Source organism: Ranitomeya imitator, chromosome 8 (assembly GCF_032444005.1).
Source record: "Ranitomeya imitator isolate aRanImi1 chromosome 8, aRanImi1.pri, whole genome shotgun sequence".
In the NCBI taxonomy this organism is placed as follows: domain Eukaryota; kingdom Metazoa; phylum Chordata; class Amphibia; order Anura; family Dendrobatidae; genus Ranitomeya; species Ranitomeya imitator.
Window position 1 is genome coordinate 138,349,376 of NC_091289.1, and position 21,547 is coordinate 138,370,922.

Genomic DNA, 21,547 nt, shown 5'->3' on the forward strand with positions numbered 1-21,547 from the left:
TCTTCAAGGAGGAACTTGGGCAAAAGTTTACATACCTCAGCAGAATTTTTTCATTCTTGCCTTTTCAGAGAATATGAATAATAACACCAAAACTTTTTCTCCACTTAAGTAAGTGGTTGGGTGAAGCCATTTATTGTCAAACTACTGTGTTTTCTCTTTTTAAATCATAATGACAACCCAAAACATCCAAATGACCCTGAACAAAAGTTCACATACCCCATTTCTTAATACCGTGTATTGCCCCCTCTGACATCAATGACAGCTTGAAAACTTTTGTGGTAGTTGTGGATGAGGTTCTTTATTTTCTCAGATGGTAAAGCTGCCCACTCTTCATGGCAAAAAGCCTCCAGTTCCTGTAAATTTATGAACTGTCTAGCATGAACTGAACGCTTGAGATCTCCCCAGAGTGGATCTATGGTATTGAGGTCAGGAGACTGAGATGGCCACTCCAGAATCTTCAGTTTATTTTGCTGTAGCCAATGACAGGTCGACTTGGCCTAATGTTTTGGATCCTTGTCCCATGCGCAGCTTCCAGGCTGCAAATTTGCCTCCAGTATTTGCTGATAACATGCTGCATTCATCTTTCCTTCAACTTTGACCAAGTTTCCTGTGCCTTTGTAGCTCACACATCCCCAAAACATCAGCGATCCACCTCTGTGCTTTACAGTAGCAATGGTGTTCCTTTCATCATAGGCCTTGTTGACCTCTCTCCAAATGTAAAGTTTATGGTTGTGGCCAAAAAGTTCAATTTTTGTCTCATCGCTCCAAATTACATTTTTCCAGAAGTTATGAGGCTTGTCTCTTTGCTGTTTTGCATATTGTAGATGAGATACTTTATGGCATTTGCGCAGTACTGGTTTTCTTCTGGCGACTCAACCATGCAGCCCATTTTTATTCAAGTGCCTCCTTATTGTGCATCTTAAAACAGCCACACCGCTAATTTTCAAAGAGTACTGTATTTCAGCTGTTGTTATTTATGGGGTTTTTCTTTGCATCACGAACAATTTTCCTGGCAGTTGTGGACATTTTTGTTGGTCTGCCTGACCGTGTTTTTGTTTTTACAGAGCCCTTGATTTTCCATTTGTTAATCACAGTTTGAACATTGCTGACTGGCATTATCAATTCCTTGGATATCTTTTTGTATCCCTTTCCTGTTTTATACAGTTCAACTACCTTTTTCCATAGATCCGTTGACAATTCTTTTGCTTTCCCCTTGACTGACAATCCAGAAACATCAGTGGCTGGATGAAAGATGCAAGAGCCTGTCTGGATCCCAGAAACTCACTCAGATTTTATGCACACACACTGATTACAAGCAAACAGGTCTCAGATTAGGATTTCACCTTCAGGCATTCAAACCCATTTGTGTCAACTTCTGTGCATGTTATCAGGCCAAAATCACCAGAGTATGTGAACTTTTGATCAGGGTCATTTGGATGTTTTGGGTTGTCATTACGATTTAAAAAGAGAAAACGCAGTAGTTTGGCAATAAATATCTTCACTCAACTACTAACCATGAGCGAAGAAAAAGTTTTGGTGTTATCATTCATATTCTCTGAAAAAAGGCCAAGAAAGCAAAAATTCTGCTGGGGTATGTAAACTTTTGAGCACAACTGTATATCCATCTCCTTACATCTATGGAGTTGGATATCATATCTGGAAACGATTTGGAAACGATCTGGAAACGATGGATATCATATCTGGAAGCAAAAATTCTGCTGGGGTATGTAAACTTTTGAGCACAACTGTATATCCATCTCCTTACATCTATGGAGTTGGATATCATATCTGGAAACGATATATCTATAAATATCGTCAGACAAGCGTCTGAAAGAGGAAATATACACACTGTTATCATAATACGAAATACTAGTGCATTCAGGACAATGACTCTACAAAAGCAAATGTTCCCTAATCCAGGCTTTGTGCCAAATTCGTAATACATACCTAAAGCGCACAGGTCCTGCTCCTTGTGGAGCTGTCCAGAAAGCCGTAATGTTGTTTTTTTGGTCATTATTTCTGTGACTGACAGCTGCATTCTAAATAGAAGAAATTAAGCATTTACAGACAAAAGAGATAAAACACTACTTCTTCTTCATCCACACACCACGGCCACTTTTAGACGGTGTCAATACCAATATTCCCGCACTTCTACTGTTAGGCCACTTTTACTCAGCCTCATGGCACATTATAGCTTTCTATTACAGCAGCAATAACAATACTCCAATTTTCCTACTGAACTGAGCTTCAACCACTATGGGTTTTTTGTGTGGATATATTGGGTTTTATAGTTAGCTAATTTCCGTAGGATCAAGACTATTATGTGGACACTGGAAAACAGATACATTTCTTCTAAAAAAAAAAAATCATTTTTTTTACTATCTCACACGGGGTTAAATATTGCCTTCTTTTGGATTAACAGAACAAAAAAATTCTACGTTAAAAAACACAGTGAGCAAAATGTAAGCACTAGGAAACATATAATTCCCCCTAATTCCATTATCCACACGCCAAATTTCTGGGGTAAAAAAATTGCAAAATATGGCACTCGCAATATTTGCTCAATAATTTACATAATTTGTATGCATTTTGCTGCTAACACCTCTTTTCTTTAAAAAAACGGGCAGAGATTGCTAAAGGGCGTCTGGCCAAGCCACATGTGGTTTGACAAATTTAAAGGGAACCTGTCACCAGAAAAATGCAGTCTAATCTAAAGACACCATGTTATAGAGCAGGAACAGGTAAGTACATGGATATCTAGTTTTCTGAGAAAAAATTCAGTATAATCAGTATTTTAACCATTTGAACATCAGCTCTCTCTGGGATTTTCAGTCCAGTAGGTGGTCCTATCAATGACTGACAGCTTCTTTGCATAAATGTGCATATAGAGACAGCTGTCAGTCACTGATAGGACCGCCCACTGGACTGAAAATCGCAGAAAGAGCAGAAATTTAAATGGTTAAAACACAGGTTATACTGAACGTTATCTCACAAAAATATATATCAACTTGATGAGCCCCCCTGCTCTATAGCATAGTGCCTGTATTGGACCGCATTTTGATGGAGACAGATTCTTTTTAACCAGTTCCGGAGCAAGCAATATTTCCATTTTTCTGCTTTTGCTTTTGTTTTCAATTCCTTTGTCCAAGAGTTAGAACTTTTTTATTTTTCCCCATCATAGCTGTACGAGGCTTTGTTTTTTTGCGGGACTTGTAGTTTTATATGAAAACAATAGTTTTATCATACAATATACTGGTAAATAGAATTAAAGATTCAAATAGACTGAAATGGTGAAAAACATGCAATTGTACCACTTTTTTTTAATGTATTTTGTTTTATGGTATTCATAGTGTGGTAAAAACAGATCTGGCAATTTGATTTTCCAGGTCATTGGAATTGCAGCAATAACAATCTTATTTAGTTTATTTTTTTATTTAAATGTTAAAAAAAACCCTGTAAATTTGTAAATAAAAAAAAAAAATTGTTCTTTCAACATTTTCTGAGATTCGTAACTTTTTTACTTTTCTATCTATGGAGCTGTGTGAAGGCTTGTTTTTGGTGTAGTGAACTCTCATTTTTGTTGATATCATTTTATGTAGATATGATCTTTTGGTCACTTTTTATTGCATTTTTTAAAGGAAGGTGCAGTAACTAAAAAGTAAACAAATGAACTGGGATATAAGTTGGTGAATAAGCACATGTGCACACAAGGCCACTAAACAGACAAAACCCAAGACAAAAAAGATACGGTAACAAGAAAATACTTGTTAGGACTGGCGGAACGCACCAAGACAGATGGTATAGATGCGTTCGCAGTCCGGGGTCCACCGTGCAGGTGAAAACCTGCTGCTAGCAATTAGCAGACTATATGGCGGTACACTAGAGTATACACGCGTGGGTTAACCTCACCCAGCGTGAAAGAAGCAATCCTGTTAAGGCACAGGACCGCGGTACCGCACCTAAAGCGCGAGCAAGTAGTCAGCGAACTCAACCCCAACTGGGATTGAAGTCCGATTAGACCCTTGCTGGCGCAACACCGCAACTGGGTGTGAAATGAAACAGAAGAGCATGCAGTGCCGCACTGACGAACGCCACTAACCACCCAGGCTTGGATAAGGAAAGCACAGAGGAAGTGCACGGCGCCGTACTGGCGGTCACAGCAACTGGACGCTATAATGTGTGACTAGTGCTGTAGGATAATTCGGGCGCTAGGTAGCAGCCATACACCTTCCGCGAACAGTCATACTATAGGGTAGGGGTATCCAAGGACGACTTGCACTCACAACATACACACATTAGCAATTGTTTGACAATACTAGCGCATGGCCGTGCGGTCATGCGCAGTTTATATAGCAGCAGCACAGGAAGTGGCCACAGCACTTTTGCCCTTCTAGGACCTGCCAAGAGGACCAATGGAATGTGCTGCAGAGCCTGAGCACATGACCCTCGATCTCCAACGGGAAACCTTACGCTGGGCATGCTCAGTACGTGCAGACAAGGACTTAGTCCCAGAGAAGTCCGCTCGCTGCTGACCAGCACAGACTTTAATAGCAGAGACTGGAGAAGCAGCAGTAACTCTCAGAACAGAGTGAGAATGAGCAAGACGCTGGGACCGACGTCCTTGCTGAGCAGACTCCACTGCGGCTGGACAAGAATTGGAGACCGCAGCGGAGGTGGCTCGAGATTCCCCCTGTGCAGAAGCGGGAACTCGACCCCTAACATTACCCCCCCTCCTAGGGCCCCCCCCCTCCTTGGGCCTCGCTACGTTCGAAGGCAGCAATGAGCTGCGGAGCCCGAATGTGCTCAGCAGGCTCCCAGGACCTATCCTCAGGGCCGTAACCCTTCCAGTCCACCCAAAAAAAATTTTTGCCACGTACCACCTTGCACCCCAAGATAGCGTTCACCTCGAAATCATCCGTAGACGAACCCGATGTCCCGGCAGATGACTCAGAAAACCGAGACATGTATACGGGCTTAAGGAGGGACACATGAAAGGTGTCGGTGATACCAAGGCGTGGAGGAAGGGCCAGACGGTAGACCACAGGATTAACCTGTTCGAGGACCTTGAAAGGACCCAAGTAGCGAGGAGAAAATTTAGTGGACTCAACTCGCAGCCTGATGTTACGGGCGGAGAGCCACACCAAGTCGCCAGGAGCAAAGGACGGGGCGGGGCGCCGATGAGCATCGGCGGAGGACCTCATTCTCTCCTTAGAGGCCCGAATGGCATCCTGAGTGCGGTCCCAAATATCCCGTGCCTCCACAGCCCAGTCTGCCACCCTGGAGTCTGCGGAAGACACGGGCATAGGCACAGGTACCCGTGGATGCTGACCATAGTTGAGGAGGAATGGGGTTTGTCCAGTGGAGTCGGCTACGGCGTTGTTCAGCGCAAACTCTGCCCATGATAGCAAGGATGCCCAGTCATCCTGCCTGGCTGAAACAAAATGTCGCAGGTATGTGACCAAGGTCTGGTTGGCCCTCTCTACCAACCCATTCGTCTCGGGATGATAAGCGGAAGAGAGATTCAACTCAATACTGAGAAGACGACACAGCTCTCTCCAGAACCGAGACGCAAACTGGGGACCCCGGTCACTGACAATTTTGTCAGGCATACCATGTAGGCGGAAGATGTGCTTAATGAACAACGCAGCCAAGGCCCGTGCAGAAGGTAACCGTGGTAGCGGCACCAAATGCACCATTTTCGAGAAATGATCGGTGATGACCCAAATGATGGTACAGCCGCGAGACTTGGGCAAACCCACGACAAAGTCCATCCCGACCATCTCCCAGGGCCTATCTGCCACCGGCAAGGGATAGAGCAACCCAGCTGGCCTTTGACGCGGAGATTTATTTTTGGCGCAGGAGACACACGCCAGAATATAATCCCTGACATCCCGGACCATATGCGGCCACCAGTACGTCCTCGCCAGTAGCTCAGATGTCCTCTTTGTCCCAAAGTGTCCACCCACTCTGGACGAATGAGCCCAAGAGAGAACCTCCGGTCGCAAATTAATGGGCACAAAAGTCTTGCCCGGAGGCACAGACTCAAGCGAAACCGGTGCTACGGTTCTCAGGCTCTCAGAGGGAACAATAAGCCGAGGCTCCTCTTCCTCCTCTTCAGTTGACATAAGGGAGCGAGAGAGAGCATCAGCACGAATATTCTTCTCCCCGGCGAGAAAATGAAGAGAAAAGTGGAACCGGGAAAAGAACAAGGACCATCTGGCTTGGCGAGAATTTAGCCGCTGGGCTGTCTGTAAGTAGACCAAATTTTTGTGGTCAGTGTAAACCTGGAAGGGAAACCGCGCACCTTCCAGAAGATGTCTCCACTCTGAAAAGGCCAACTTCATTGCTAGCAGCTCCCTATCCCCGATGGAGTAGTTTCTCTCCGCTGGCGAGAAAGTCTTAGAGAAGAAGAAGCATGGATGCTTCCGACCTTGAGCATCCTTCTGGTAGAGGACTGCTCCAGCACCAACGGACGAGGCATCCACCTCCATTAGGAATGGCTTATCCACATCGGGACGATGTAAGATGGGAGCGCTAGCAAAGTGGGACTTAATAGAAGTGAAGGCCTTGGAGACCTCTTCCGACCACAATTTAGGATTCGCTCCCTTCTTGGTGAGGGCTACCAAGGGAGCTACCAGAGTTGAGAAGTGGGGAATGAACTGGCGGTAATAGTTAATGAACCCCATAAAGCGCTGCACCGCTTTAAGAGAATGGGGCTCTTGCCAGTCCATCACAGCCTGTAGTTTGGCAGGATCCATAGCCAATCCCTGGGCGGAGATGATATAGCCCAGGAACGGCAAAGACTCCTGCTCAAACATACACTTCTCCAACTTAGCGTAAAGAGAGTTTGCCCGTAGGAGGTCGAAGACTCTGCCAACATCTCTCCGGTGGGAGTCAATATCTGGAGAAAAGATGAGAATATCATCCAGATAGACTACAACTGAGGTGGAAAGCATATCCCGGAAGATGTCGTTGACAAAGTCTTGAAAAACGGCTGGGGCATTACAGAGCCCGAAGGGCATCACCAGATACTCATAGTGCCCATCTCTGGTGTTAAACGCCGTTTTCCATTCGTCCCCCTCACGGATGCGAATCAGGTTGTAAGCACCCCGCAGATCTAATTTAGTAAATACCCTTGCTCCCCGAAGCCTATCGAAGAGCTCAGATATCAAGGGCAAAGGATACTTGTTCTTAACGGTGATAGCGTTAAGACTCCTGTAGTCTATGCATGGACGTAGCTCCCCATTCTTCTTCTGCACGAAGAAGAACCCTGCCCCAGCAGGTGACACTGACTTCCTGATAAACCCTCTTGCCAGATTCTCTTGAATGTACTGAGACATGGCCTCCATCTCCGGGAGAGATAATGGATAAACTCGACCCCGGGGAGGCTCCGCACCAGGCAAGAGATCGATAGGACAGTCATAGGGGCGATGGGGCGGAAGGGTCTCCGCTGCCTTCTTGGAGAACACGTCTGCGTAAGACCAATATTGCTTGGGGAGAGAGGATAGATCTGCGGGTACCTCAGTAGTAGCAACCTGAACGCACTCTCGGTGACACCTGAGGACCACTCGATGTGAGGAGAGTGGTACCGTAGCCAAGGTATCCCCAACAGGACCTCATCAATACCCTCAGGAATGACGAGCAGAGAAATAATCTCCTGATGGGATGGCGACAGGGACAGAGTAACAGGGATGGTCTGATGTGTTATCTGTGCGGGGAGTGTCGACCCATTCACCACTCGTACCGTTACTGGTTGAGATAGCATAACCAGGGGTATTGCGTGACGTTGGGCGAAGGCAGAAGACATAATATTGCCCTCCGCCCCAGAATCCACGCAGAGGTCTACCGAGTGGGAGGATGAGCCAAAGGTAATTGTCCCCTTAAAGGACAATTTGGAGGCAAACGTTGCAGTGTCTAGTGCACCTCCACCAACTACCACTAGACGCTGACGTTTCCTCGACCGCTGATGACATCTGGTGGCAAGATGTCCTGACTGTTGGCAAACATGGCAACCCTGGAGTGCACGAGCGGTCTGGGACTTAGATCCCGCTCGTGACACCACCTTAGGTTCCTGGAACTCAGGAGCCTGGACTGGAGATTCCAAAGGTTTGGCGAAGGTGGGAGCCAGCCGAAACCTCTGCCTACACTGGGCTCGCTCTAACCTCCGCTCGTGAAAACGGAGGTCAATGCGAGTAGATACTGCTATTAACTCCTCCAGTGTGGCGGGAATCTCCCTAGTGGCCAGAGCATCCTTAACGTGGTCAGCCAGCCCCCTCCAAAATATAGGGATAAGGGCTTTATCCGACCACTCCAGCTCAGATGCCAGAGTGCGGAAATGGACGGCAAAAAGGCTGACCAAGGACGAGCCCTGAGTCAGTGCCAACAGTTGGAGCGCCGTGTCATGGGTGACACGAGGTCCTAGAAAGACCTGTTTCAGAGTGCTCAGGAATAACGGAGCACTCTGCACCACATGATCACCACGCTCCCACAGCGGCGTAGCCCACTGCAACGCCCTGTCCGACAATAAGGAAATTATAAAGCCCACCTTAGCCCGCTCTGTAGGGAAACGAGAGGCCAGAAGCTCGAGATGTATTGAGCACTGACTCACGAAACCCCTACAGGACTTACTGTCACCAGAAAATTTCTCTGGTAGCGGGAGGCGAGATAGCGTCGGTACAGGAGCGGCAGTGGACAAGGTAGCTGCAGCCACACTTGCAGCCTGAACAGCGACAGCAGTAACATCCACAGCTGAGGTTGAACGCTCAAGAGCCGCCAACCTTCCCTCCAGCTGCTGGATGTACCGCTGTAAACGCTGGTCGTCCGCCATTTTACTAGCCAGACCCTGGCGCTAGTATTCTGTTAGGACTGGCGGAACGCACCAAGACAGATGGTATAGATGCGTTCGCAGTCCGGGGTCCACCGTGCAGGTGAAAACCTGCTGCTAGCAATTAGCAGACTATATGGCGGTACACTAGAGTATACACGCGTGGGTTAACCTCACCCAGCGTGAAAGAAGCAATCCTGTTAAGGCACAGGACCGCGGTACCGCACCTAAAGCGCGAGCAAGTAGTCAGCGAACTCAACCTCAACTGGGATTGAAGTCCGATTAGACCCTTGCTGGCGCAACACCGCAACTAGGTGTGAAATGAAACAGAAGAGCATGCAGTGCCGCACTGACGAACGCCACTAACCACCCAGGCTTGGGTAAGGAAAGCACAGAGGAAGTGCACGGCGCCGTACTGGCGGTCACAGCAACTGGACGCTATAATGTGTGACTAGTGCTGTAGGATAAGTCGGGCGCTAGGTAGCAGCCATACACCTTCCGCGAACAGTCATACTATAGGGTAGGGGTATCCAAGGACGACTTGCACTCACAACATACACACATTAGCAATTGTTTGACAATACTAGCGCATGGCCGTGCGGTCATGCGCAGTTTATATAGCAGCAGCACAGGAAGTGGCCACAGCACTTTTGCCCTTCTAGGACCTGCCAAGAGGACCAATGGAATGTGCTGCAGAGCCTGAGCACATGACCCTCGATCTCCAACGGGAAACCTTACGCTGGGCATGCTCAGTACGTGCAGACAAGGACTTAGTCCCAGAGAAGTCCGCTCGCTGCTGACCAGCACAGACTTTAATAGCAGAGACTGGAGAAGCAGCAGTAACTCTCAGAACAGAGTGAGAATGAGCAAGACGCTAGGACCGACGTCCTTGCTGAGCAGACTCCACTGCGGCTGGACAAGAATGGGAGACCGCAGCGGAGGTGGCTCGAGATTCCCCCTGTGCAGAAGCGGGAACTCGACCCCTAACAATACTTTGCAGTAAAGAAGTAAACAGCAATAGTGCATGAAAATAATATAGGGTACATAGTTAACATAATTTGGATCAAAAAAATGTAACAGCCATCCCACCACTAGCTGGGTCTCAGTCCTTCTCAGCTCTTATCCACATGTATATGCAATATTAGAAGTTAGGACCATCCCAAATAGGGTCACCATGACGTGGTGGGATGGCTTTTACATTTTTCTGATCAAAATTATGTTAATTAAGCACCTTATGTTATATCATTTCCACGCACTATTGCTGTTAACTTACTGCAGGGTATTTGCTTATTATGTTTTTACCTTGGGTTTTGAAGCTGCAGTAACTTAAAAACTGTAGTTTTGGCGCTATAATTTATTTTGTGGATGTGCAAATAAATTCATATAATTTATACAATGTGATTTTCTGGATTTTATTTTTCATATTCTATCTCTCAATGTTAAAATTAACCTACCCTTAAAATTCTAGACTGTTAATATCTTTATCAGTGAGCAAACTTACAAAATCAGCAAGTTTACGAGAAGATACCGGTTGCGGAACACAGAAAATGGTGTAAATTTTAGCACAAACCTGCACCCATAGCTGGAGTAAATTTAACTTTTTGGTGCGCACACACAAAGAGTTCCTACAAATTTATTAAGAGGTGTGCACCATTTAAAAAATGTGCCTCATCTTATATAGCCTCTTTATTAAGACCAGCATAAAAATAGTCAGTTTTAATCAATTCTACCCACTTAGCTTCATATATAAAAACTTTCTAAAATAAAAATATCTTTGTTGCCCAAAGCAACTAATCAAAGCTCAGCTTTTATTTAAAAAAATGAAATACAAAAAATGAAAATTGCACTCTGATTGTTTACGAGGGGCAACAAGGACAGTTTTCTTTTAGACAGTTTTGATAATTCTGCCCCAATCATGTTATGTCTAATACAAGGCCCGCAGATGCAGTTAATGACACAGGATATATATATATATATATATATATATATATATATATATATATATATATACGATATATAGAAGAAACACATTTATTTACAACATATATCACTTTCAGTAAAATTAATAAGCATTAAATGGATATAAATAAAAGCCAACATTTATTAAGTTGCATTGTTTGCAAAGTTGTTAAAAAAATCAAATTCCACAATACTTTCATTTCTTTTCAGGCTTTAGAAGTCCAAACTGCTCCGAACCTTATAAAAACCATGCTCATTTTAGTAAACTTTGTGCAATCTACTCAAGATATGTTTTTAGATCACAACATGAGACGTCGTCTTATCAAAGCAGCTCCATAATGTTTAATACAAGTGATCGACTTACTCCCTGAGTGCCACATGTTAATATTTGAGCTTTAGCATCCGAGGTGGTAAAAGTTCCAGTAATCCCATTTCCTCCCACTAATCTGGCTTCAAGGAGGAATCCTTTAAAGAAGTCCGAAGTAACTTTAGGTTGTATAGTCACTGAAATTAAAAAGTATGAAATATAGAGATCGGTCAGGGTCAATAATGAATGGATTATTGTTTATGGGGTAAAACATTAGACAAATGTCAAATATATAAATTACAGTTCTTTACAGGCAGTATAGAGCCATAATACAAACCCTGTAGTATTAGGCACCATTGAAGTCACGTTTCCCAGATGCCAAAGTGTTAAAGTAGTGACCACCCACTGACGCGGCATGTGGCAACATACAGGGTGTAAGTGCTCTTAGTAAGGAATCCTTGTTCGTTGTTTTGCAAGTATGCAATCGTCACAAGTTTCTTTTTAAGTAGAAAATTCCTTTAAATTTTAGACTGTTTTACATAGGACAAGGACTAAATACAGGCAAACACAGAAACCTGCAGGATCTTCTCTACCTAATGATAGTGTTGGGCTATAATTACTTCCCACATCTCTAACAATAACCTATGGGAAATACAAATCTGCAATTTTCCCTCTGGGTTTAATTCTAATTAACGCTCAGGCGCACAGTAAACCTGAACCAGCTGACGCCTATCTGGACGGCTCCAATCTGTAAACTCTATGAGGAATAGTTTAGTTTATCTGGGATTATAGTTTTGCTAGCTTTGAAGGGAAACGTGAAATTAATTAACCCATGCACTGCCATCTACAACATGAAAAACAGCAATGGTTTGCGACGCTAATCCTTCTAGTTAACACCTAATCCCCACCTGAACTAACCCTAAAAAATGAAATAAAATAAATAAACACAATCACAATGCAATGCTAAATATAATAGAGCCAGGGGTTAATGGCCCATATAGTGCCTTATAACAATGTACTTACTGCAGGCTGGAAAAGCTGAAAGTACTAATATAGAATGACAAAAACTGGGATAATGTACAGTACAGACCAAAAGTTTGGACACACCTTCTCATTTAAAGATTTTTCTGTATTTTCATGACTATAAAAATTGTAAATTCACACTGAAGGCATCAAAACTATGAATTAACACATGTAGAATTATATACTTAACAAAAAAAGTGTGAAACAACTGAAAATATGTTTTATATTCTAGGTTCTGCAAAGTAGCCACCTTTTGCTTTGATGACTGCTTTGCACACTCTTGGCATTCTCTTCATGAGCTTCAAGAGGTAGTCACCGGGAATGGTCTTCCAACAATCTTGAAGGAGTTCCCAGAGATGCTTAGCACTTGTTGGCCCTTTTGCCTTCACTCTGCGGTCCAGCTCACCCCAAGCCATCTCGATTGGGTTCAGGTCTGGTGACTGTGGAGGCCAGGTCATCTGGCGTAGTACCCCATCACTCTCCTTCTTGGTCAAATAGCCCTTACACAGCCTGGAGGTGTGTTTGAGGTCATTGTCCTGTTGAAAAATAAATGATGGTCCAACTAAATGCACAACGGATGGAATAGTGTTATGATGCGGTGGTCTAGGAGCAACATGGAAAGAGCTCTGAAGGAAGTGGTAACTGTACTGACCGCAGTCCCTAAGCTCAACACAACACTAGAAGTAGCCGTGGAATGCTCCTAACTCTCCCTAGGTATCTCGTCACAGCCTAAGAGCTAACTACCCCTAAAGACAGAAGCAGGAAAACTATCTTGCCTCAGAGAAAATCCCCAAAGGATAGATTAGCCCCCCACAAATAATGACTGTGAGTGGAGAGGGAAAAGACATACACAGAATGAAACCAGGATGAGCACAGGAGGCCAGTCTAGCTTGATAGATAGGACAGGATGGAATACTGTGCGGTCAGTATAAAACACTACAAAAATCCACGCAGAGTTTACAAAAAAATCTCCACACCTGACTAAAGGTGTGGAGGGTAAATCTGCTTCCCAGAGCTTCCAGCAAGACAGAATTTATTCATACTGATAACGCTGGACAAACATAGAAAGCACTGAACGGATAAGTCCACAATCTGTGAACAGAAAAGCGCAAGCAAAAACTTAGCTTTGCTGAACTGGTCAGGATAACAGGGAAATCCAAAGAGATGTGAATCCAACCAGGAACCATTTACAAGTGGCACTGGCTGAAGAAAGAGCCAGGCCTATATAGCCGAGCAGAAGAGACGATAAGTGGAGGCAGCTGATGACAGCTAACTCCAAGGAGCAGCCATACCACTTGAAACCACAAGAGGGAGCCCAAGAGCAGAACTCACAAAAGTGCCACTTACAACCACCGGAGGGATCCCAAGAGCGGAATTCACAACAGTACCCCCCCCCCCTTGAGGAGGGGTCACCGAACCCTCACCAGAGCCCCCAGGCCGATCAGGACGAGCCAAATGAAAAGCACGAACCAAATCGGTGGCATGGACATCGGAGGCAATAACCCAAGAATTATCCTCCTGGCCATAACCCTTCCACTTGACAAGATACTGAAGCCTCCGCCTCGAAAAACGAGAATCCAAAATCTTCTCAACCTCATATTCCAACTCTCCCTCAACCAACACCGGGCAGGAGGGTCAACCGAGGGAACAACGGGCACCACATATCTCCGAAACAAAGATCTATGGAAAACATTATGAATGGCAAAAGAGGCTGGAAGAGCCAAACAAAAAGACACCGGATTAATAATTTCAGAAATTTTATAAGGACCAATAAACCGAGGCTTAAACTTAGGGGAAGAAACCTTCATAGGAACATGACGAGAAGACAACCAAACCAAATCCCCCACACGAAGCCGGGGACCAACACTCCGACGGCGGTTAGCAAAACGTTGAGCCCTTTCCTGAGATAACGTCAAATTGTCCACCACATGAGTCCAAATCTGCTGCAGCCTGTCCACCAGAGAATCAACACCAGGAAACGGCAATCTTCCTGATGTACAGGAGCCATGTACATAGTCATCTGTGTCCAGTACTGAGGTTTATCCTTGGCCAAGGGTGTAGCATCAATACCCCTCAAAGGAATAGGGCTCTGCAAAGGCTGCAAGGAAAAACCACAGCGCCTGGCGAATTCTAAGTCCATTAAGTTCAGGGCAGCACCTGAATCCACAAACGCCATGACAGAAAAGGACGACAACAAGCAAATCAGGGTCACAGATAAGAGAAATTTAGGCTGTATAGTACTAATGGTAACAGACCTAGCGACTCTCTTAGTACGCTTAGGGCAATCAGAGATAACATGAGCAGAATCACCACAGTAAAAACACAGTCTATTCTGACGTCTGAATTCCTGCTGTTCTGTTCTAGTCAAAATCCTATCACATTGCATAGGTTCTGGACTCTGCTCAGAGGATACTGCCATATGGTGCACAGCTTTGCGCTCGCGCAGACCCCGATCAATCTGAATGGCTAGAGACATAGATTCGCTCTAACCGGCAGGTGTAGGAAAGCCCACCATAACATCTTTAAGGGCTTCAGAAAGACCTTTTCTGAAAATAGCAGCCAGAGCCTCTTCATTCCATTTAGTGAGCACAGACCATTTTCTAAATTTCTGACAGTATAACTCTGCCGCTTCCTGACCTTGACATAAGGCCAACAGGGTCTTTTCTGCATGATCCACAGAATTAGGTTCGTCATACAATAATCCGAGCGCTTGAAAAAATGCATCAACATTCAATAATGCCAGATCCCCTGTTTCAAGAGAAAAACCCCAGTCTTGAGGGTCACCACGCAGCAAGGATATGATGATTTTTACTTGCTGAATGGGATCACCAGAAGAACGGGGTTTCAAAGCAAAAAACAATCCGCAGTTATTTTTAAAGTTCAAAAACTTGGATCTGTCCCCATAAAACAAATCAGGAGTAGGAATTCTAGGCTCTAAAGCCGGAGTCTGGACAACATAGTCCTGGGTACTCTGTACTCTTGCAGCAAGTTGATCCACACGAGAAAACAAACCCTGAACATCCATGCCAAAGCATATATCCTGAACCACCCAGATATCAAGAGGAAAAAAAGACAAACCAGAGCACAGAAAAAAAAATGGTTTAGAACTTTCTTTTCCTTCTTTTGAGATGCATTTAATTCACTTTTGGCCACTTGTACTGTTATGATGCGGTGGTCTAGGAGCAACATGGAACGAGCTCTGAAGGAAGTGGTAACTGTACTGACCGCAGTCCCTAAGCTCAACACAACACTAGAAGTAGCCGTGGAATGCTCCTAACGCTCCCTAGGCTTCTCGTCACAGCCTAAGAGCTAACTACCCCTAAAGACAGAAGCAGGAAAACTATCTTGCCTCAGAGAAAATCCCCAAAGGATAGATTAGCCCCCCACAAATAATGACTGTGAGTGGAGAGGAAAAAGACATACACAGAATGAAACCAGGATGAGCACAGGAGGCCAGTCTAGCTTGATAGATAGGACAGGATGGAATACTGTGCGGTCAGTATAAAACACTACAAAAATCCACGCAGAGTTTACAAAAAAATCTCCACACCTGACTAAAGGTGTGGAGGGTAAATCTGCTTCCCAGAGCTTCCAGCAAGACAGAATTAATTCATACTGATAACGCTGGACAAACATAGAAAGCGCTGAACGGATAAGTCCACAATCTGTGAACAGAAAAGCGCAAGCAAAAACTTAGCTTTGCTGAACTGGTCAGGATAACAGGGAAATCCAAAGAGATGTGAATCCAACCAGGAACCATTTACAAGTGGCACTGGCTGAAGAAAGAGCCAGGCCTAAATAGCCGAGCAGAAGAGACGATAAGTGGAGGCAGCTGATGACAGCTAACTCCAAGGAGCAGCCATACCACTTGAAACCACAAGAGGGAGCCCAAGAGCAGAACTCACAAAAGTGCCACTTACAACCACCGGAGGGAGCCCAAGAGCGGAATTCACAACAGAATAGCATGGCGCTGCAAGATGCTGTGGTAGCCATGCTGGTTCAGTATGCCTTCAATTTTGAATAAATCCCCAACAGTGTCACCAGCAAAGCACCCCCACACCATCACACCTCCTCCTCCATGCTTCACAGTGGGAACCAGGCATGTAGTGTCCATCCGTTCACCTTTTCTGCATCGTACAAAGACACGGTGGTTGGAACCAAAATTCTCAAATTTTGACTCATCAGACCAAAGCACAGATTTCCACTGGTCTAATGTCCATTCCTTGTGTTCTTTAGCCCAAACAAGTCTCTTCTGCTTGTTGCCTGTCCTTAGCAGTGGTTTCCTAGCAGATATTTTACCATGAAGGAGTGATGCACAAAGTCTCCTCTTTGTTTTAGAGATGTGTCTGCTGCTAGAACTCTGTGTGGCATTGACCTGGTCTCTAATCTGAGCTGCTGTTAACCTTCGATTTCTGAGGCTGGTGACTTGGATAAACTTGTCCTCAGAAGCAGAGGTGACTCTTGGTCTTCCTTTCCTGGGGCGGTCCTCATGTGAGCCAGTATCTTTGTAGCGCTTGATGGTTTTTGCAACTGCACTTGGGGACACTTTCAAAGTTTTCCCAATTTTTCGGACTGACTGACCTTCATTTCTTAAAGTAATGATGGCCACTTGTTTTTCTTTACTTGGCTGCTTTTTTCTTGCCATAATACAAATTCTAACAGTCTATTCAGTAGGACTATCAGCTGTGTATCCACCAGACTTCTGCACAAGACAACTGATGGTCCCAACTGCATTTATAAGGCAAGAAATCCCACTTATTAAACCTGACAGGGCACACCTGTGAAGTGAAAACCATTTCCGGTGACTACCTCTTGAAGCTCATCAAGAGAATGCCAAGAGCGTGCAAAGCAGTCATCAAAGCAAAAGGTGGTTACTTTGAAGAACCTAAAATTTAAGACATATTTTCAGTTGTTTCACACTTTTTTGTTAAGTATATAATTCCACATGTGTTAATTCATAGTTTTGATGCCTTCAATGTGAATGTACAATTTTCATAGTCATAAAAATACAGAAAAATCTTTAAATGAGAAGGTGTGTCCAAACTTTTGGTCTGTACTGTATGTTTAGCAGTAAAATGTATTGACAATCTGCATTAAGCATTAGATGTACTGCAAACAATAATCGCTCAAAATAATATATGTTTCCAACACTAATCTTCAATGTTTCCAACACAAATATGACAAATGGCTGGAGGGAGATCAGTAACAATGAATATAAATGTGATGCTGCCAGACGATCCAAGTGTGCAGTTTCAATAACGGCTGTTACACTGACCTGTTGATTTTCAGATACCACGAGGCAACCACACAGAGCCAGACCCTACTTTATAGCCTTGCACACCAATAATCATTAGTGCACGCAGACACCCTGATGAAGGGGAACCGTGTATTCCCCGAAACGCGTTGGTAGCACTTTTGACCATTTGTACACCCCGTAGTGTAGTGATGTCACACGCCGGTCAGCCTGTCGGCTATCTTTTTTATCTGCCGCGCAACATGGGACGCCACCGGCCGGGGCACCCCTGGCTCTGCACGGTTGCCTCGTGGTATCTGAAGTCCTACATTCCCTCTACATGTCCACTTATCGGCATCTGCAATAGCTGGGCCTCCGGGACAGGATAGGGGAAAGGGAAAATCAACAGGTCAGTGCAACAGCCGTTATTGAAACTGCACACTTGGATGGTCTGGCAGCATCACATTTATATTCATTGTCACTGATCTCCCTCCAGCCATTTGTCACATTTGTGTTGGAAACATTGAAGTTTAGTGTTGGAAACATTTTTTATTTTGAGCAATTATTGTTTGCAGTACATCTAATGCTTAATGCAGATTGTCAATACATTTTACTGCTATACATACATTATCCCAGTTTTTGTCATTCTGTATTAGTACTTTCAACTAGGGTTGAGCGAAACGGGTCGAAATATTTCAAAAGTCGCCGACTTTTGGCAAGGTCGGGTTTCATGAAACCCGACCCCAGTGTGGGGTCGGCCATGAAGTCGGCGATCTTTTGAATCTGGAATCGGAATTCCGATACCGATTCCCGATATGTTTAAGATATCGGGAATTGGTATCGGAATTCAGATTTAAGTGTAAAATAAAGAATTAAAATAAAAAATATCGCAATACTTACCCTCTGACGCGCCCTGGTACTAACCGGCAGCCTTTCTTCCTTAGAATCAGCCTTCCAAGACCTTGCGGTGACGTCGCGGCTTCTGATTGGTCACGCGGCGGTCACATGGGCGGCCGCGCGACCAATCACAAGCAGCGACGTCACCGCGACGTCACCGAAGGTCCTGGAAGCGCTGATTCTTAGGAAGGACCTTCGGTGACGTCGCGGTGACGTCGCGGCTTGTGATTGGTCGCGCGGCCGCCCATGTGACCGCCGCGCGACCAATCAGAAGCCGCGATGTCACCGCAAGGTCTTGGAAGGCTGTTTGTAAGGAAGAAAGGCTGCCGGTTAGTACCAGGGCGCGTCAGAGGGTAAGTATTGCGATATTTTTTATTTTAATTCTTTATTTTACACTAAAATATGGATAGCAGGGCCTGAAGGAGAGTTTCCGCTCCTTCAGACCCTGGGAACCATGGAAACCCAATGCACTGCATTGGGTTTCGCGTTTCGGCCGACCCCGACCCCGACTTTTTTATAGGATCGGCCGATTTCACTCGACCCGACTTTTGAAAAAGTCGGGTTTCGTGAAACCCGACCCGATCCTATAAAAGCAAAGGTCGCTCAACCCTACTTTCAACGTTTCCAGCGTGCAGTACATTGTTGTAAGATACTTGACTATTGAACTTAAACACACGGGCTGATGACCGGATCATGCAGCTTTATATGAAAATCCCTATTTATTATAATTGCCAGACCTGAAATAACAAGCACTTTTCACCTACTGAGTCCCCCCCATTTCCTTTAGATTGTAAGCTTGCAAGCAGGGACCTCACCCCTAATATCACTGTTTAAATTGTCTTAACTTGTACTGAATTTATTGTCTGTACATGTCCCCGCTTAATTGTAAAGTTCTGTGGAATATGTTGGCGCTATATAAATAAAAATTATTATTATTATTATTATAAGACACTATATGGGCCATTAACCCCTGGCTCTATTATATTAACATTATATTGTGATTGTGTTTATTTATTTTATTTCATTTTTCAGGGTTAGTTCAGGTGGGTATTAGGTGATTGCTAGAAGGATTAGTGCGGCAAACCATTGTTGTTTTTCTGGTTACCTATTTAATTCATTGGATTTTGCACACAGGATCCTGAGTTTTGCCAGCAGCTTTATATCCTTATTTTTAGGTTATTCCCTGTTAGCAAGGGCGCTGGTGTTTTTGTCATTTATAAATTCTCTTGTGCCATCGACAACATATTTCTCTATTTCGTTGCAGACAATGGAATGCTCAGGGGTTGTTTCCTATATATGAAGGAGAATCCCAAATAACCAATTGTCTTCTAGAAGGCGAGGTGCTTGTAGTACAAACTTCTGCCGCTAGGTAAATGTTTTTAGAACCTTTATTGGTAAATTTGCTAACATTGTTTGGCTCCGGTGATTATTTTTAATGAGTTAAATCTTTCGACCTCTTTTGTGATGGCTGATTTACTATGTGATGGCTATTAAGTTATGTTTCTTTATGGGAAAAAAAGCGTTGTAAATGGTTGTTCTGCTTCAAGTAAGCTGCCATGAGCGAAACACAAGATTCTGAATAGTTCTTTGATTTTAAATGGGATGAAATGTCATTCGATGATTAAACTCGTTTCGGATGTCCATTGACTGATGAAAATGTGAGAATATTTGTCCAGCCATTGTGGAAGAATGTCACTAAGCCATTGATGGTTTGGAACTGAGAAATGTGGGAGTTGAACAAGTTACAGCAAAATTCATGCCTCGCAACAGCAACTGTTACCAAAGCTTTTTTTTCCCAAAAGGATACAAAACTTCATAGTTTCACATTGTTCTTGGGAATCAGCTGTCACAAAACAGGCGAAAGATTGAACAACTCGTTGAAAAAAATAAAAAAATATAACGAGCAAAATACAACCTTTAACAACACTGTTGGCTTGACATACAACCGAATTTGCCACCAAGTGTTCAATTCATCTACCAGGAAAGATGAAGCATTGCACAGGTCCCATTTGATTAATGTAATGCTGAGATGTGCGGAGCATTGCTCTTGGGAAAAAACACTTCCACGTTTGATGGCACCGGAGTGCTTTTGCGCTAAGAGACTCCATGTAGAGAGCTTTGTTGTGCGCTTCATTGAAAAATGTAAAGTTTCTCAAAAAATAAATAACTTATTGGCTGGGATCTACCTTTAAATCATTTTCATCTATTGGAAGAGTGTCAACTTAAGGGTGAATGGTTCCAGCAATAGTAAAAGTTACCAAAATGATTTGGGAAAAATCACTTCTCAATCAGAAAACAATATTATAAGAGGAAAGATATGTTTTACAATGTGGTTTTAATAAATAAAACATTTTGGTGATACATTCTACTTTTGCAGCAAAATATGGATTTGATAGTATAGTAATAAAACCCTCAGCAGCTTACCGGTAATAATGTCACCAGGTACAAAAGTAGTTTTGGACACAGTGATCATGTACGGTGCCACCGATGACTGAGGACCATTGTTCCCATGAGTTGGAAGCATGCTGTCACAGGAAGCACTTATTTGTCCACTTGGGTATCCAAAAACTGTCACCGAACATCCAATAACGCAAATAAGTAATGCTCTAAAATGCTCCATTTCTACCTGTAGAAGCAGAGAAAGGAAAGTTGTCAAAAACATTTTTTTGTGCATATTACATCTACATTCTGAAAAAAGAACCTGAATAGGAATACAGGGGACTAAATGTCGTAAATTCCAATGATCTTGCACTTTATTATTAATGTTCTGTGCATTTTTGTACTGGGTTAAATAAGAGAAATGATAAAGAAGAAGCTTTAAAACAAAAAAGATTAAGCTAAATCACACCACAATCAGATGGACCAGTTGAACATATACAGTTAGGTCCATATATATTTGGACAGAGACAACATTTTTCTAATTTTGGTTATAGACATTACCACAATGAATTTTAAACAAAACAATTCGGATGCTGCTGAAGTTCAGACTTTTTGCTTTCATTTGAGGGTATCCACATTAAAATTGGATGAAGGGTTTAGGAGTTTCAGCTCCTTAACATGTGCCACCCTGCTTTTAAAGGGACCAAAAATAATTGGACAATTGACTCCAAGGCTATTTCATGGACAGGTGTGGGCAATCCCTTCATTATGTCATTCTCAATTTAGCAGATAAAAGGCCTGAAGTTGATTTGAGGTGTGATGCTTGCATTTGGAAGGTTTTGCTGTGAAGTAAACATGCGGTCAAAGGAGCTCTCCATGCAGGTGAAACAAGCCATCCCTAAGCTGCGAAAACAGAAAAAACCCA

General features: G+C 43.8%; 1 protein-coding gene across 1 annotated transcript in view; it reads right to left on the minus strand.

Moving 5' to 3' along the window:
• LOC138647990 (putative ferric-chelate reductase 1) overlaps positions 1-21,547 on the minus strand; it is a 77,983-nt gene that overhangs the window by 47,852 nt on the left and 8,584 nt on the right. The window contains exons 2-4 of the mRNA XM_069737424.1: positions 20,668-20,869; positions 11,148-11,287; positions 1,948-2,039 (exon numbers count right to left, since the gene is read on the minus strand). Coding sequence (XP_069593525.1) covers positions 1,948-2,039; positions 11,148-11,287; positions 20,668-20,863 — 428 coding nt within the window. The 5' untranslated portion in view covers positions 20,864-20,869. The remainder of the gene's footprint in view (positions 1-1,947; positions 2,040-11,147; positions 11,288-20,667; positions 20,870-21,547) is intronic.